Consider the following 13,213-nt stretch of genomic DNA (forward strand, 5'->3'; position numbering starts at 1 on the left):
CTTGGCTAGTTTGTTACGGTTTAGACACACTGTCATCTATCATCTCTTCTATATACTTCCCTGGATCAATGATCTTGGGTCCTCATTCATTTGCTGACTGATGACAATGTTCAGGGAGAGAAGTGCTGAGGCATTTGCTAACGCTGCAGACTTAAGACTGATTTCATATGCTACAATTCATTCCCTGGCCACACAAAACCTTCTGGAGTTCTTTTTCATAGTTAACGAGAAAAGAGGCCTAGGAGAATTTCACAGGCCGTGGTACTTCCTACAGGAGACAAAACCTCTGTTTCTAGTAGAGCAAACTTCCCAATTACTTTTTTTTCTTACAAGGCTGGGAGAGCTCCTTCCTCCAGGAAAAGGTCAGTTCATAAACTGGAAATGCTGATAATAACTGCAGTGACAGCTACAGATAGTCCTGAGAAGCTGTTGTTATGCATGGAACAAAATTAATAACTGAAGGCACCTGTCAAAACAGTGATTACATATCAGGAATGACACCAGATGAAAAAGGAGATGTTTGAAACTTCCTTCAAGTATTAGTTTTGGAGTCCTGAAACTTTCAAGGCCAACTGAAGACTTTTGGTACATGCATGCATAATACTTAGTGGAAGTCTTTAGATTCACAGATGGACAAGTTTTTTCCTTGTTAATGAAGCATATTTTTTGCTCGACAAGTGGAAAATGTTGCCCCTGTGAAAAGATTAAATAGGGATTTTGAGTGGACTCTTTGTCTGTGAGTTTTTTAGAAATCCTGGCTGTAGGCCAGCTCTCAAGAGGAATATTCTTAATGTTTGTTTTTTCCTATGACTGAGATTGGATCATTAGATAATTTTGACAATGCCACAACAAACTGTTTTATGGAGGGAACATACTCATATTTCCTATGTCTCCAGAGTCACTGGAGCATGTCTGTGATTCTCATTATGTGAACAAGATGTTCTTAATGTTGATAATGTATTTTCTTTCCAGTATGCTTCCAAGTGTTAGTTACTAGAATTCCTTCTACTTTATTTATTAGCATGGGTAAATTTGCATTTTTCTTTAAAATTTCTGATCTCATGTACCTGGACTCTGTTCAAGCAAAGATGGATAAGTTGAATCAATTTCCTAGGCTTAGTTTAGATAATATAATACCCACATATTTTACAACAATGTTGCAGAATGACAGATTTGTTCCTTGGTTGGCACACATTATTGAAAGAGAACATGAAGTGCTTATTGTGGTTGGTGGAGATGCTGGTCCATCCTTTGCTGGTGGAAGCAGTGCGGGAGTTCTGCTGGAGTTTGAGAGCTATGTTCTCCTGCAGCACCTGAGCATCTGCACAATTATTGTGCCTCATGGACCTGGAAAGGATTTTCTAACACTGTTGTTGTTGCTGCTGTGATCCTAGTTCTGGTCTTTCATTGTTAGCTTTCCTGTACTCATGTTCTTACTCTTCTGTCTCCACTTCTTTGTCTTCCAGTGCTTTCCTGAAGGAAGAACACTGATTTTCACAGAATCACGGAATGGTTTGGGTGGGAAGGGACCTTAAAGATCATCTAGTTCCAACCCCCATGTTTTTTAAATTATTTGATCCTTTAAGTGGTTGAGTAATGAGGTTTTCCAGCAAGACCTTAACTTTCATACAGCAACCTAAACAAATGACAGAGAAATGTCTGATGATGAGACTATTGTTGCAGTGTTTCATACAACAGTCAGAGGAAATAAGCTGTGCCCAATACTATAAAGCTGAAATTCTTCTTACAGACAATATGGACAGGAGATAGTTTAAAACTCTGTGCAGTGGCAGCTTTCCTGCTGTCTAGGCTGCATGTAGGCTACTAAGGCAGAAAGCAAACATGAAACAACAGCAAGGACTTTACAAGTGGTTGATCTCAATTCGAGATCAAGTATGACCACCGGATTACCCAGGGACGTTCTCCCCTGTTTTGGTCATGAGGTCTGAAGCTGCATGCCCAGCTGATGCAGCGTTTCTCCCACAGCATCATTTTCCGTGTTTCTGTGCTAGTGCCTGCTAAGGCTTGGCCTTTATCCCCATCTGTTTTTCTTACAGGTGATCCCATCTTTTTCATGGCTTTCACTTGTATCTCTGACTAGATTTTTTTCCTTGGCCATTCATGTACCTGCAACTTCCCTGAGGACTGAATTCCTAGATAAAATTCAGTAATGTACCTAGTGTGTCAGAACAGTGAGCAGGTGTCATGCCTAAATAACCTACTACATGAGCCTACAGCAAACTCTCCTGCAGCTGTTACTGTGGATAACACTACACGTCTGTGGTGTGAGTGCTCTAAGGGAGAAGTCACCCGTCCTTATGTGTTACAGTATATTGCCCAGAACACTGAAGTTGTGACCACAGGCACTACTGCTCGCTATCTGGTACGTAAAATAATAAAAATTTTTCTTCCATATAACCAAGATGTAATTTTTCTTCCACATACCAAGATGTAATTTTTCTTCCACATACCTTGATGCTTCTTTTTCCCTTCTGCATTGAGGCTTTCACTAATCAGACCATTCTCCCTTTGTAGTTACTCTCTTTCCCTTTTATGTTCAATCTATAGTATTTCCTTCCTCAAATAACAAAATTTCATTCCTCTCCCTTATGGCCACCAGCTATATGGCTTACGTTGTCTGGTGCAAATAAGTGCATGGAAAAGCATTTTCACTGCCTGGCTTTTTTATCAATCTCCTCAGCCATCACACTGTTTCCCTCCTTTTGTATCCACTGAGCTCTTCATCCTTCACAGAACTCCACCACCCTTCTCAATATCCCATAAAACTCTGCCCCTGTTTGAATCCTGTCTCCTGAAGCCCTCTCACTTCCCTGGCTTATGCACTCCCCTATGCTATCTTTGTCATGCTTCTGTTTTTTTCTTCCTAAAGATAATTAATGCCTTTCTCATGCCCATTCTCTGCTGGTCTGTCCCACCTCAACAAGACTATTCTGAAACTCACTCACCCTTCTGGCTGAAATGACCCCATCCACTCTAGCCTCCTTATCTACACTGAGAATCTGCACACTCTGCCAAAATCAATTTACATCTAAGATCATTTTACTTTCTTTTTTCAGATCTTTGTAATCTGTTACTTACCACATGGAGTGAATTCCTGACTAAGCAATTGCTTTCTCAGAGTTTTTACTTCATTGGTATTTTACCCCTTTCTTTCAGGTGCTTCACAGAAATGAACTACAATCATAATCTTGGAAAAAACAAGCACATATAACTGTCCTGTGCTGCAGTCCCTCCTAACAGGAATGCATCCGCTGTCTTGCCTTTACTTGATGCCTAGATGATAACATGACTGTGCTTAGCTGCTGCCTGTCTTTAATTCAACAGAGCTGTAACTTCTAGTGCAGCCTGAGCAACTTGACTCTTGCCAAGTCCCACATTTTAGCTCCACATTTCATTTGTCCTTAGCATCTGCACCTTACGCATTTCATACATGATAGTGCTACTGCCTCTCTGCTGTGAATCATCCGATGAACTTTGCCAGCTGTTTGGTAATCCTCTGACCTGCTTTGTCTGCCACATAAGGGATTGGAGAGAAAATAAGGAAGCATGTGGAAGAATTTGCTGTCTCAACCAAAAGCAGCAGCCTAGTACAGCAGAACCTCATCTCTCATGTGGCCCAACACGGTCTGAAGCCTGTTGGTAACACGCACGTTCATCGCCTGACCTGATGCACACCCTTGTCACACGGTTGGAGGTGCCAGGCTCACACACGGCAATTGTGAGTGGTCATCACGGAGACATGGACGCATGCACAGGGAGCAGGTTCTGTTCATAAGGATCTGTGAGTGAAGTTTTGGTAAAAGACAGTCTCTGTTGAAATTAAACATTACTCTTTTTTATTTTTTTTCTCCTTGGGAACCTAATGAGAGCATGCAACCTGTAACATACGTCACCAAGAATTCTGGGCATCTAGGGAGGTCAGTCTAAGTATTACAATGACTTGGGAAGAATTAATTAAGGATGCACACCACTTTAAGAGGTGTTAGGTCCCGATTAAATGGTCTTTACTGGGTAGTCACATTTTATTACAACTTACATATGTTTGGAACACCGATAGAAAAGAAATCATGTCACCTATTTACAGTCACTACACATTTACATTATATTATTTACAGATAATGAATTTAGTAATATATGAGCAGAAAATATAGCAAATATCAATATGAAACTGTACAGGGCTTAATCTCATGTCCTTTACTGTGGTTGCATTTCACTGTAACAATAAATACAGTTCTATATTTACACATTTTACTTTAAAAATCTATTAAATGAATTTTAACAATTTCAAGTTTAAAATATCTGATCAAAATATTTCAAACATGCTTATAAAAATAAAGACATAAAGCCTTTAGGACTTTCTGCAAGCTAAAAAAGTTCTGATAAAAGAAGCCATCTTTAACTAGTCTTTAGATTTATAACATTATTTTGCTTCTTAAATCACTTTACAAACTTCTTAAATATAGCTAGCTGAAAGGAAATTCACTGACATTAAGCAGTGCAGCACAGATGGACCCCAGTTAAATTAAAGCTAAGTAAACATGGTAATAAGTATTGTGCAACGGTTGACTGATCCTCTGTTTAATCCAAAGTGGTTTCAGGCATCGTTCGGGCAGCTGTATGCTGCACTGCTTCAAAAGCCACAAGAGATAAAGGATTAAGATAAGTACTCAGCTGACTTTATCATACATAATTTAAGCATTGGTTCATTTTTTTTTCCTGAAGGATGAATATGTCAGCCAAAGTCAACTGATGCCATCTGTAACTGTAAAACTAAAAATATGCCAGTGTGAATAGACAAGAAAATGAAGGCATATCCATTGTTGGCAACACATTCTTCATTGTGAAAATCCATCCTTTGAGTCCGAGGAAGTTTTATATACAGTAACAGATGCATAGCAGAGATCATCTGTAACTGATTACCTTAATTACTGGGCTAGCCTAACCTTGGTAATGTTAAATTAGTCTCATTCACCTGCAGGTTGAGTGGGCACTAACTGAGCAGTGAGTACTGGGCTGTTAAATGTTACTCTTCAGGGAGCTACTTTTAACAACAAAAAAAAGTAAATTTGTGCACTTTTGTGTCTTAAATGATCAGTTCACTCAAGCAAAAGGTGCCAACTCAGAAAAGAACACTGGAGTACTGCTTGATGGCTTGGCCAAGGTCAAAGACTGATATTCTAGGGAAGTGAAGGTGGCTCTGTTGTCAGAGATATTTTGACAGTAGACTTGGCAAAGATCTGAAGTCTCTTTTCTCTATGTGTAAAAAGCTTCTGATGTGTAAACATCCACGCCTTGCTTCAGCAAAGTATTAACAGATTTAAAGCCAGAGAGGAACTCTGTGTTAATCAAATCTAACCTTTTCCTAAACTAAAGCCATCAGAAATCTCTGAATTCCAATAGCTGCTCTGATACCTTTTTTGGCAATATATCCAATTTGAATTTAGAGATTTTTGGTGACAGATAGTTCCACTAGCTAACGACCATCACTGCCAAAACCGTACACATTTATTTCTATGTTGTGTATCCATAATGTCAACTTCAGTCTATCTTACCAGATTCTTCTCCTCTTGAATGAGTAGTCCCTCTGCTCTCGAACTTTTGTTTTGCAGAAGCAGCTACTTAATAAACTGTGATCAAATCACTTCTTTCTTAAGCTGCTTTAGATTTATGATATTCATATTCTTTTCAATTTCACAATGTTCTTTACAGAATGTGAATGCAAGAACTGTATGAAATATCCCAGTAGTGCTTGCATCAGCGCTAAGATCACAGGTCATACAACCTCTTCAATCCTACTTGATGCTGCCTCGACTAAGGATATTTGTCATCCTTAGCCAAAAGGACACAGTGGCTTCTAAATCTTCAACTGACTCGTGACCATGAACTAGCATCTTTCTAGAATAACTGTTTCACAGGTCAGAGATCATGCCACAAGCAGGACTACAGTTTTTGTTCCTAGACAAATTACCTTAAATGAATGTTTCTATGTGAGTGCCTTTGGTGTCCTTTAACTGCTCTAAGCATGCCAGTCTTTCTGTATTGATGACTTTCTATGTAGTCTTTTCCACCCTCTATCTGCCAATTTTATCAGCAGTAATTCTGGGATTGATTCTAGTGGCATGGTAGCAATTCAGGACCAAACTGCAGAATTTCACTAGAAAAATATCCGTGTGACAATGGCTTGCAATCACATTTTAAGTGCTTAACAGGGTCTTTATTAACTTCTTTCACACCAAGTTTTGTAGGTTTAGCTGACAAAATGCTTTGTCAAGTCAGATGACTTCTAAAAACCAAACCTGATGCCAATTAAACTATTAAATCAGCTTTATCAAACATTGAACTTCATCAAAATCTATTCTGCAGAAACCTTTAGGAGTTGAATAGGACTACTCTTCCATTTAGATACCTTGCTGAATGAGGGCCATACACAGATGCTTATAAAAACAATCGCAGCACTGAAAAAGTATTTTTAAAACCAGGTAACAATAAACAGGGAGAAAAACCCCAAACCCAGAAAACAAACTGTATCAGGTGATACTTTGAACAAAAAGCTTACCAATTTAACGTGCCATTTTTGCTCTTGACCAACTGATGCCCTTCTGAGTAGTGTTGCTTTAAAAGAGCACAGCTGATACAACTGCACAAACCGCAGCAGCTTTCAGTTTCTCTGTTCATCCCAGCATTTTGGAAGCAGGCTGAGAAGGCCCAAGTATTGGATTTTCAACCTGCTGCAAGTTTTGTCATTGTCTGTTTTCTGATGTGTGTAACAATAATTCAGAGGCACTCTTTAGCTTGTATGCACACATCCATACTTACTTTCGAGACTAAACATTTTGTAAACATAGATATTTTCTGTACTGCCACTGAAACTAGCGACATGGAACAAATGTGACTGATGAAAGATTGCAGCTTTCTGCCACTTGATAAGATGATGGCATTAGTGAATTGCTGGTAGGCATATCATATGATATGCTGGCACTTGTGAAGGTTACCAATGCTTGTGTTGAGTCACAAGATTGTTTTTCTATGTCTTCTGAATTCACAGAGATCAGACTAGCATGTTTTGATCTCTTCCATAACAAAGTTTGCTTTCGCAGACTTCCCAAGTCCTCCTTAAAGTGTGGATTGAAAAGTATATAAAGGAGTGGGTTTAGACATGCAGGCAGCGGGACAATTACTAGCAGTATTGACTTAATCACTTCTGGGCTGATAAAAGTGAGATTTAGTAAGGAGGAAAAAGATAAGAAAGCCACAGGGCAATAAAGAATGCAATTAGTAAAAAGCAGCAAGGCTATATGTTTGACCATAGAGCAATCCCAAATGTTGTCAAGTTCTCCCTTTTCTAAACTACAGTAGAGCTTTGTATAAGCAATAGTCATTACCAGGAAACAAAGGGAGTTCAGCAATACCAGTGCTACCATGTAGCCCATAGCAGTGGGTTCTCCAAATGGTAGTGGTAAACAAAGTGGAGAAACTCCAAACTCACTCCCAGTGAGGAGTGGTATCACCGCAATGATTACTGCCAACGTAAAGCAAAAGAAAATGGCAATTTTTACACTAGCAATGGAGGACTTTGTTTCAAACTTTGTAGTGTGCTTTACAGAGAACGCACGTTCAAGTGCAGCTAGGGTAAGGAGAAAAATGGAAGCCTCTGAAGCAAAAATTGAGAGAAGGCCAGTTACTTGGCAACCAATTCCACTTTCCCACTGTGCTCCATACTGAGCAAAGCTACCAAAAGTTGATGCATCCACGCTAGCCAGTACTCCACTGGCCAGACCCATCAAGGTATTTACAATAGCTATGAAACCGATCAAAAGTTTTATGGAGGACATATACAACAGAGATCTGAAAACTGTAGCAGACACCAGCGCATTGCAAGTAAATGTTAAACCCACTATGGTCCACACTCCAATTCTGATCAGCCAGCTACCAAACAGATGGTCACATGGTTTGAAGGGACCTGAAATGACAAAATAAAAAGGGCACAGGAAACACATGTAAACTAAAAAATAATTTTATGCTTTCTAAAACATTACATTTTGTGCTTCTTGCAGGTTCTCAGCACAGCCAAGCAGTGAATTTCAGTCTAAAAGGGGAGCTTGAAATTTGCTCTTCATTTGGAGTAATCCGAGACCTTGATAACATGCTGCTAAATGCATGCTGCATTACTGGTGGTGCACATGAGTCTCTGTCCTTCAACCTGAATAATCTATGGGTTTCTTTTTGAGCCTAGCAGTACAAGTGCAATGTGAATGTCAAGTCTGCAGTTTCAAGAACTGCTGTGACATTTGTCAGTGTGTGAAAAAAGCCAAAAAGGATACTTCTCGCTAAACTAGGACAGGTTGCTAATGAGTCCTGGTGCAGTGTGATGTAATGGATACAGACAGATGCACTTTAGCTACTTATAACATGTCATTACACAGTCCAAGAAAATGGAGGCTGTCTTTGCATTTGAAAGTGCTGCCTTTTTGGAGGGGCGTCTGATGACCTGTGGCTATGACTGGAGCCTTCTGTGTATTCTCATAGAACTGAGGTGCATATGCTGTGCGGTTGAAGCTGAATGCTCTGCAGTCTGAGAACCATTATTTATCTTGGTACAATCTAGCTATGCTCTCTCAAAGCAAGTAAGCAAGTCCTTCAACAGTGGTCTGTGCTTCTCCATGAAGACACAAACCCTGCAGCTGAGATGCACTCCATATGGCTACAGCTATTGCCATCAGTAGGCATAAGCATCTATTGTGTCAGTTTGCAAGTTTTTCTAAGATACCATTTGAAGATCAGCACGGAAGCTAAATTTTCTCTTGGGTCTAGTGATAACTTACTTTGAAGACAGAAATGTTTTCATGAACTCAGTAGTTATATTTAAGCCACAGGAGAATGTGATGGTCAAATGGTTCTAAATTATCTGGCCTCGTGTCCTTCCTATTTCTCTTGACATAACTTTTAAGCCTCAAGCAAACTTCCAAAGACATGTTTCTTTCCTTGCCTTAAAGGAAACTTTCCGTGGAATTGGTGGCCTGTAGCTTTGCAATTCAATCACTGTATTTATATTTCCTTTCTGCCACACTGCAAAGCCAGGGATGCACGATTCTATAAAGAAAATGACAGTGCTGGGGGTCTTTTGTGATGGACTGTGTACATCAGTACAATAGCATTTGGTATTTTATTGTACGGTGTCTGGTATTTCTTAGACATTAAATTAAGCTTTGTGTTGTTCAAGAAGCTCAAGTGCAGAGTAACTCAGTGAAGTTCAGAAGAATTATTTTAGCTTTGGAAAAGACTGAGCAGACAAAGATTCTGCTCTCCTTTACCATCTATGTCTTGGTAGAACACAGAGTCTTTGCTTTCTCATTTCCTTAATAAGGGGACCAACTCCTGTGAAAAGGGGCCCAGAGTGAGGACCTGCTTGAGGACTGGGTAAAACTTTCATTCCACTCATAGATTAATTTAGTAGCTGATTAGTTTTCTGGACCTCAATGCAAAATTTTATATTACTGTGCAGTGTATTTGTATTAATCTCATCAAATTATTGCAAAACATCATGTTACTATCCTAGTATCAGATTCAGTTTATTCTGCATCTAGAATATCTGGTAATGCTGTGCTTGGACTCTCATCTGTCTGGCAGTTTCATACCTGGAGAAGGTGAGCATTGCACTGAATGATGAGCTTTCAAATCTTCTTCAAAGTCAAGAAAAAAATCTTCAAAGTCACGCTCATCTGTGGGGGAGAAAATACCCAGACTTGATACTGTGATTTTCAGGAAAACTTCTTTCAGTACAAATTGCAAAAATGCCTGTGGTATTTAAGGCCTGGTCTTGTCTGTTTGCCTGCCAAAATGTGAGCAGAAGCAGACATACGCGTTGTAGTTGGTTTCGAATTACTGTACTCAGGATTATTTAATAAGTTGGCACCATCACTTCTCTGAAAATAATCACTTAAAGGTACATTCCCTATTACCTAATATGCAGTGTGACAACTGCTTAGAAAGGAGTTTAAAATATGAATTCTGCTGTTGTGCCAGGCTACTAAGAATTAACCCAAGTTTTTTCTGTGTTTCTTATGTCATCGCGCTACCATGTATTCTTGGTTTTATTCTTGCTGGGGCTGACCCTGAACTCTGAGACTTACTGGTTTGCAGGAGAGGGAGATAGCACAGAAAGCCGCAGGATGGCAGAACATGTATGGGTGCACCTACGTAACAGGTAACAAGACAAGTAATCAACCTTGCGCTGAAGGGGAAGAAAAATACAGTAGTCTTCTGACCTGGAGAGCACATGCACACTCTGGTACCCAGGGAAGTGCTGAGAAAAAATATTGGCAGCTATGCCAAAGTAGCCACATAAATTCTGTGACACACCCTGAGGCATGTGGACAGCAGGAGAGCCAAGGATGCGTTGCTACTTCTAAAGCTGGCAAGAAACTAGATCTTTGCTGGCCTGCACTTGTATGGGGTTACATACTGGCATCACTTCCCTGTCTCTCACGTAAAGGGAAGATTTCACTTCCCACATTATTATAGTTATTGTTTGGATGGAAAGATAAGTGAGAGAGATTTTTGAAAGGCAAGCCTGAAAAAATGAGTTTGCTAAGCATAGGAATGCTTGAGTAATATATTACCAGGCAAGAGAGAGGCGGCCTCTGTGACTGTAAAAGAGTTCTGGATTTGTTTAACATCACAGGCTGCTCACAACCTTCAGGTAGATTTAAAGGCCAAAGATGACGACTACCTTGAATTTGTAACAATCCAGCATCCTTCCTGTGAAAATCATCAATGCTGCTATTCTCATCCTTGTTCCACTGGCTGGTGATTTTGTAGTGGCTCTCACAAGCTCCAAAGGCACAGCACTGATAAGCATAAGGCATTTCCATGACCCTGTAGAAGAATAAAGAAGCATGCCATGATACTAGTTTAGCACCAGAGTTACTGGATTGTGCTGCTCCTCTACTGTTAGAAGCAGATTGAATCATGACTGGAAGTAAAAATATCTATGTGTAAAAATCAGTCATGATAATACAAAATGAAGACTCACAAATTCCATGTCAGAAATACAGATGATTTCTAGTCTAATTTTAGTAAAGGCTCAATGAAGTTTCTGATGCATTTTCATGGGAGATAAGAAAGTGGGAGATACATGCCTTGCTGTTGGGCAAATGTTACTCTTAGAGCTGTATTTGTGTTTTACGATTTTGAATGATTTTACAGTGTAACTCAACAGTTTCTCCATGTTACTTTCTTTAAAAAAACAGATCCAAAGATCACAACTGCATCTACCTGCCTAACAGGCAAAACCAAACCATCACTTCCCAAATAAAATTTCTCCAGTTCTGGGAGAATGAGATCTTTTGGAATTCAAACTTTGTTCAACTCTTTTCACAGTAAGATGGTGAAAAGATTGTCTTTTGTGCACAGATCAAGAAAGCAGTCTTCTAAACCAAAAGGTGAATGAATCAGAAAGGCTCTATGTGTGAAAACAGATGTCACTGAGGAAAAGGTTTTACTTTATTAATTGTCTTCTAAATGAGCACGGTCAATGCAGGACCCTGGATGATCATCCCATTGGTATTCCTAACACATGAGTATAGGTCAGAGTTTCAGTGATTCTTGAGGGTTTCTTTTGTCAGAAAATGGCTCAATTCTGGTGTGTTTTGAACTTAATTCCTTTGGGGATGTGCAGATTCTGGGGTAGCATGGAAGAACTACATATATTCAAGTTCTATAGACTACTTCTTCTACTCTTTAGATATATTTTATGCTTTGGAAACAGAGATATTTAATTTGCACAGTTTGTCAACAGTACATAGTAAAACCTAACAACTCATCTTAATTCCAAAAGTTCAATGAACCAAAAAATTCAAAGGTAAAGAGGTGATTAGAAGTTATTTTAAATTAACTTAAAAAGAATAAAACAGAACTAGATTCTCCTATCAGATTACTTTTAACACGTTAATCATGTAAATTAACATAATGAGAGTTCCAAGCAACCTCTAACCCTCTGGGAAATGTGCAAACAAATCAGTCTGAATCAGGCCCAGTGCCAACAGGACTTAAACTTGTGTGCTAGCCAAAAGGTTGGTACAAAGGGAAACAAACAGAACCCTAAGCTCTAAAGTGATTTTTAAATTAGTGTGTTTTAGGGCATTTAGATTCTATATACTTACTTTTCCATTGGGAATTAGCAACAAAATTCTGTACCCTTGTACCCAATACAAAAAGCTACAGAATGTAATTTTAAGGTACTTCAATAAAAGTTCAAGATAACCAAGATCTAACTATCAAGCAACCTCATGCCAGCAGATTTAAATATTTAATTTCTAACTCATTTTTGTGCATGCCATCTTTTAAAATAAGGAGATTATCTCAATTAAACATTTTTGAACGCATTTCACAGAAGCCCTTCTCAAAGAAACTATTATTAAACCCATAGTTTGCCAGACTAAACCACAGCTAGTCACCTGGGCTAAAACTAATCCCAATCCCCAACTAGAAATGCCCCTTTTCTGAAAAAAATACCCCACAAAACCCAACAAAAATTATCAAAAGAAACACTGGCTGTTCTGCAAAGTGATCACTGCGACTTACGGCTTCAGACCTTTTAGAAAACATTGATACAGCTGGGGAAATGAAGCTAGGGGATATTTTAGGCCCAAGCGTCTAATAGAAAGTATTCTCTGGTTATTCAAACAGATCTATATGCTTAATAATGACAGATTTCCAAGTGCCGCTGCACTTCTACAGGCCTGCTGTCCTGTCATACCCTGGAAATGTGGACCTCTCACATTGTAGTGGTCCACTATTTTGATAAAGTAGTCAAAAAATCCCACTGCTTTTACATTATCTTTAAAGACCAAGACTCTAATTTCTTATCCTCTCTGCAGGTCTTCCTAGTATCCTTTCTTCAACCTGAACAGTTTGTTTGTTTGCTTGTTCCCTTGGGTTACTAGGATATACATATAGGTCTTAAAACTGCTGAATGCTTCTGAACCTGTGTGCAAAGTATTAATTGCACAGAATGACTGGGAGCAGAACACAGAGGACAAAACATACTTTGCAATGCAGAGAGATCAGTATCAGCTCTTCTTGGTGACAGGAATTTCTTTCTCAAAAAGGCACATTTAACAAAAAAAAAGAAAAAAAGAGAAAAAGGAAGGAACTTGTCAGCTATACAGTGCTGGAAGCAGTCTTTTTTATG

At 39.1% G+C, this 13,213-nt stretch overlaps 1 protein-coding gene across 4 annotated transcripts in view; it reads right to left on the reverse strand.

Annotated features, from left to right (window-relative positions):
- Window positions 1-3,899: 3,899 nt before the first annotated feature.
- Window positions 3,900-13,213, reverse strand: part of LGR5 (leucine rich repeat containing G protein-coupled receptor 5) — a 93,515-nt gene continuing 84,201 nt past the window's right edge. For all 4 annotated transcript variants that reach the window (XM_074902870.1, XM_074902868.1, XM_074902867.1 and 1 more), the window contains 3 exons: window positions 10,751-10,896; window positions 9,657-9,740; window positions 3,900-7,981 (listed from right to left, as the gene is read on the reverse strand). In XM_074902870.1, the coding sequence (XP_074758971.1) occupies window positions 6,891-7,981; window positions 9,657-9,740; window positions 10,751-10,896 (1,321 nt within the window). In that variant the 3' untranslated portion in view covers window positions 3,900-6,890. The remainder of the gene's footprint in view (window positions 7,982-9,656; window positions 9,741-10,750; window positions 10,897-13,213) is intronic.

This window comes from Athene noctua, chromosome 3, assembly GCF_965140245.1.
Source record: "Athene noctua chromosome 3, bAthNoc1.hap1.1, whole genome shotgun sequence".
Taxonomy (NCBI): domain Eukaryota; kingdom Metazoa; phylum Chordata; class Aves; order Strigiformes; family Strigidae; genus Athene; species Athene noctua.